The 4,263-nt window shown below is 36.1% G+C and overlaps 1 protein-coding gene across 1 annotated transcript; it reads left to right on the top strand.

The window, feature by feature from the left end:
- Nucleotides 1-2,883: 2,883 nt before the first annotated feature.
- LOC129005262 (uncharacterized) lies at nt 2,884-3,348 on the top strand. The gene has a single exon (XM_054434103.1). The coding sequence runs from the start codon at nt 2,884-2,886 to the stop codon at nt 3,346-3,348; it is 465 nt and encodes a 154-aa protein (XP_054290078.1).
- The last annotated feature ends 915 nt before the right edge of the window (nt 3,349-4,263 follow it).

Genomic DNA, 4,263 nt, shown 5'->3' with positions numbered 1-4,263 from the left:
GTAAAATATAAAAAAAAAAATATTCAACAAAAATGTTTGTTAACTCACTTAAATATTCAGGGATCAAGTTTAAGTAAATTTGTTGTCTTAAAAGTTACTTTAGATCATTTAAAACTTGAACCAGAAATTGTTTGTTTGTCAGAACATTGGATGGATACAAATGATGTTCACTTGCCTAACTGTTTTTCCTCCTATAAGCTAGCCTCAGTTTACCACAGAAATGTAAATAGTAGGGGAGGGGTATGTATTTTTGCAAAAAATAATATCACTTTTAAAGAAAGGAAAGATATTGATTCTATGGCAATTGAAGAAGCTTTTGAATGCACTGCTATTGAAACAATGAATAATGAAAAGCCAACCAAAACAATATACATTGTAATTTTCAGGACTCCGAATGACCAAAACCTAAAGATTTCTTTCTCAAGCTTTGAAAAACTATTACAGCACCTTGAGGCAGAACAACATTTGTGTCCAATATACATAAGTGGGGATTTCAATATAGACATGCAAATTGATGATGAAAAATGTGTTAGGTTTAAAACTTTGTTTCAGTCTTTTGGGTACAATGCCATGATCAAGGAGTATACTCGAATAACACCAACTACAGCCACTTGTATTGATAATGTAATTTCAAATGTAAATAGTATTGATAAGGTTTGTGAAGTAGTGGACTTTGGGATATATGACCACTTAGGTCAGGTAATTTGTCAAAGAAATGAAATAAGGCCTAACCAATGTAAAAAATACTTGTCGAAGCGGGTCATAAAGAAGGAAAACGTTCTTGGTATGTTAAACGGTCTGATTGAAGAGAACTGGACTAATTGCATGTCAAACCTTAGTTCTAATGGTAGTTTCAATAATTTCTTTGGAATATTCTATGATTCTTTTTTGAATAATTGCCCAATTAAACAGAAATCTCTGTCAACAAATGAGAGAAATAATCAATGGGTAACAAAAGGTATTAGAATATCCAGTAAAAAAAAATGGGAGCTTTATAAAATTTCTAGAAATAACACAAATCCTGTTTTCTTAGAATACTGTTTTCTCAGTAATTTGGGCAGCCAAAATGAGGTACAACTTAAATTTGTTGGAGAATAGTGATAATGTAGGTAAAACAACATGGAGCATTGTAAAGAGAGAAATCGGTACAAATTGTAAAACAGAACCTTGTCTAGGAATCAAAATTAATGGGGAGGTTATTGACGATCCTATAAAAGTAGCTGATTGCATGAACCATCACTTCATTGGTGTAGCAAATAAGTTTCAGTCCCAGGTTTCGGTGGCAGATTCAATAGCCAAAGCAAAAATGGCAACTCTAAATGTCCCACATGCATTTGAATTTAAGATTGTCTCTGAATCCGATGTTATCTCCTGCATCAATCGATTAAAGAATAAAAGTTCAACTGGCTGGGATAAAATTCCTACAAATGTAATAAAATCATTGGCTTCTTCAATTATAAAACCACTCACTCATTCTATCAACATTTCACTCCTTACAGGAGTCTTCCCCGACAAATTGAAGTATGCTCAAATTATACCTATATTTAAAAAGGGGGACTCGGAAAAAATTGCAAACTACCGACCAGTGGCTCTCTTACCTGTGTTTTCAAAAATATTTGAAGAGGTTGTTCTCTCACAAATTGTTCCATTTCTTAAATCAAACAATTTATTGAACAAGAATCAATTTGGTTTTCGGAGGGAGAGAAGCACGTCTGATGCAATAGGCCTACAACTTACAAAAGATCCTGCGCAGAAACCGTTTCACGAGTCACTCGCGCGCCCAGAGGGGTGACGGTGGCGGCGCTGGCGGGGAAGTGGGCGAGGCAGTGGTGGGGATCAGTTGTGCGCTGCTGCCAGCCTCGTCGTATCGTCTCTGTGCCCGCACGAGCCCCGGCACCGGCTCTACTCGGGGGCAGTGACCTTGATCATGGCCTCAACCTCTAAATTGTCGTGTTCTTCTGGTAGACCATTGCGAGGTCAAGCACGCGAAGTTGTTTATAACGTTTACAAACATTTGAAGGAGCAAAAAGAGCAGCTTAAACTTAAATATAATGTTGCTGAATCAGCAAGTATTGCCACCGGCGTGTCAATTGCATTAGTTAAACGTATTGCAGCTGAAGGGAAACAGTCCTTGGTCAGTAAGGGGTCCCTAAGTTTTTCGACGCCGTCGGGCAAATCTAAAAAAGAAAGTCAAAGATTTTTATCGACGGATTCACGCGAGATGTGATTAGAAGGAAAATCCACGAGTTTTACGTCGTAAGAAAAACACCACCCACTTTGTCAAAACTGAAATCTGTGCTTGAAGAGGAAAACGTTTTGAAGTGTAGCCGCGAATACCTTAGACGAACGCTTCATCACATGGGATTTCGATGGGAAAAATGTAAAAAAAACAGAAAGATCCTTATGGAAAAGCCGGAAATAGTGAAATGGAGGGCAGATTATTTAAGAGAAATCAGACGTTTAAGAAACCAGAATAAGACCATAGTGTACCTAGACGAAACTTATGTAAATAAGAATCACACTGTTTCAAATTGTTGGCAGTCTGAGTCTGAGTTAGGCTCAACAAAGTCCATAGGAAAAGGCCCTAGACTCGTTATAATTCACGCAGGTTCTTAACAGGGATTTGTGCCTAATGCACTACGTATGTGGCAGTCTGATAAAAAGAAAAAACAATCAGAGTACTATCACGACGAGATGAATTTCACGAACTTCTCAAAGTGGGTTTCAGAAGCACTTTTGCCTAACATTCCCCCCCAATGTGTAATAGTTCTCGATAAGGCAAGTTACCATAATAAGCAGGATGGCAAAAAACCAACCGCCTCCTCAGTCAAACAGCAAATAATCGAATGGCTCTTGAAAAATAACATTACTTGTTCACCAACAATGACAAAATCAGAATTACTAGTTCTTGTAAAATCTGCTCCCGTTCCAAAAACGTACACAAAAGATAAGCTGTTTTATGACGCAGGGCATGATGTTTTACGCCTGCCACCTTACCACTGCGATTTGAACCCTATCGAACTCGTTTGGGGCGATATCAAGGGAAGATTAGGAGAGTGTTTGGCCGAGAGTATGGCTGCAAAGAAAGAAATGTGTATGAGACTTTTTTCTGAATATACGCCTGAAAAATGGAAGAAATGTTGCGAACATGTGGAAAAAATAGAAGAATTATATTGGGAGAGGGATGCACTAATGGACGAAAATGTGGATAGGATTATAATATCATTAAATGACGATGATAGCGAAAGCAGTGAAAGCTCGGATAATGAAACCATTCACAGTTTGCCAAGTGAAGATGGAAATAGCGATTTTGAGGACATACGAGTGCTCGATTTCGACAGTTACTAACTGAACGATGTTGAAAATATGATGTATTAGTGTGGGATGAGTGTTTATTTCAAAAAAATTTTGTTAGGTGTGAGAACTATTTCCGTTTAAAGGTTTACAAGCAAGAATAGTAATATAGGCTAATATTTATATATACAATATATTGGGAGTGAGCGAAACAACCAGTCTGCATTATCTGTTTGTAAATACTGCCGTTTGAAGAACATACACATGCCGTCTAGCCGTCTACACGTCCAATGGAATAATGGAATAAGGTAGTAGAATTTCCTTATGTACTTATTTAATAGTTTAAAACATATTTGAATGTACTATTAACTCGTATCCGGGTCATTCTCCACTAAACGCAAAAAACTAAGTATCCCTGTGAAAAAAAAAATTATATAGAAGACTTTGATTTTCATATTTACAAAATATCTTTAATTAAATTTGTTTTATAGCATACATATTCTATTTTTTCAATAATTTGAAAAATTATCATAGATTTCTTGTTCACAGACTATGACAAGTCATGTCCGTGGACTGTCACCTACCATGTTTCTAACAGTTAGCAAGTGAATAAAAAATAAAAAAAGATGTTTTTTTCTTATGGAAATAATTATATTGCAATAATTAACTGTTAGTAATCGTCTCACCCCCTTAAATTTATTTTTAATTAAATAATGTTTATCAAAATTTCTATAAAACTCTTGTCACTAAAATTGTCATCATGTCTGTGGACAATTGAATTTTAGTCTCTAAATGACTTTTCTAGTAGTGGAACTTGACTAATGCAGTACTTGTACAAGAAGAGGGATAGCCATCTTGGATATATTCAGTTCTTTGAGTTGTGCTGTGAAGAAATTTGTGTTGTTTTGCTTGTTGTTGTGAGAAAAGGAGGCAACGTTAAGATCATCTCATCAGATCTGTGGTCAGTAT

Source organism: Macrosteles quadrilineatus, unplaced genomic scaffold, assembly GCF_028750875.1.
Source record: "Macrosteles quadrilineatus isolate MER2022 unplaced genomic scaffold, UCM_ALF_1.0 Scaffold_18__1_contigs__length_3160703, whole genome shotgun sequence".
NCBI classification, from domain to species: domain Eukaryota; kingdom Metazoa; phylum Arthropoda; class Insecta; order Hemiptera; family Cicadellidae; genus Macrosteles; species Macrosteles quadrilineatus.
This window is presented reverse-complemented; position numbering and strand designations above follow the sequence as displayed.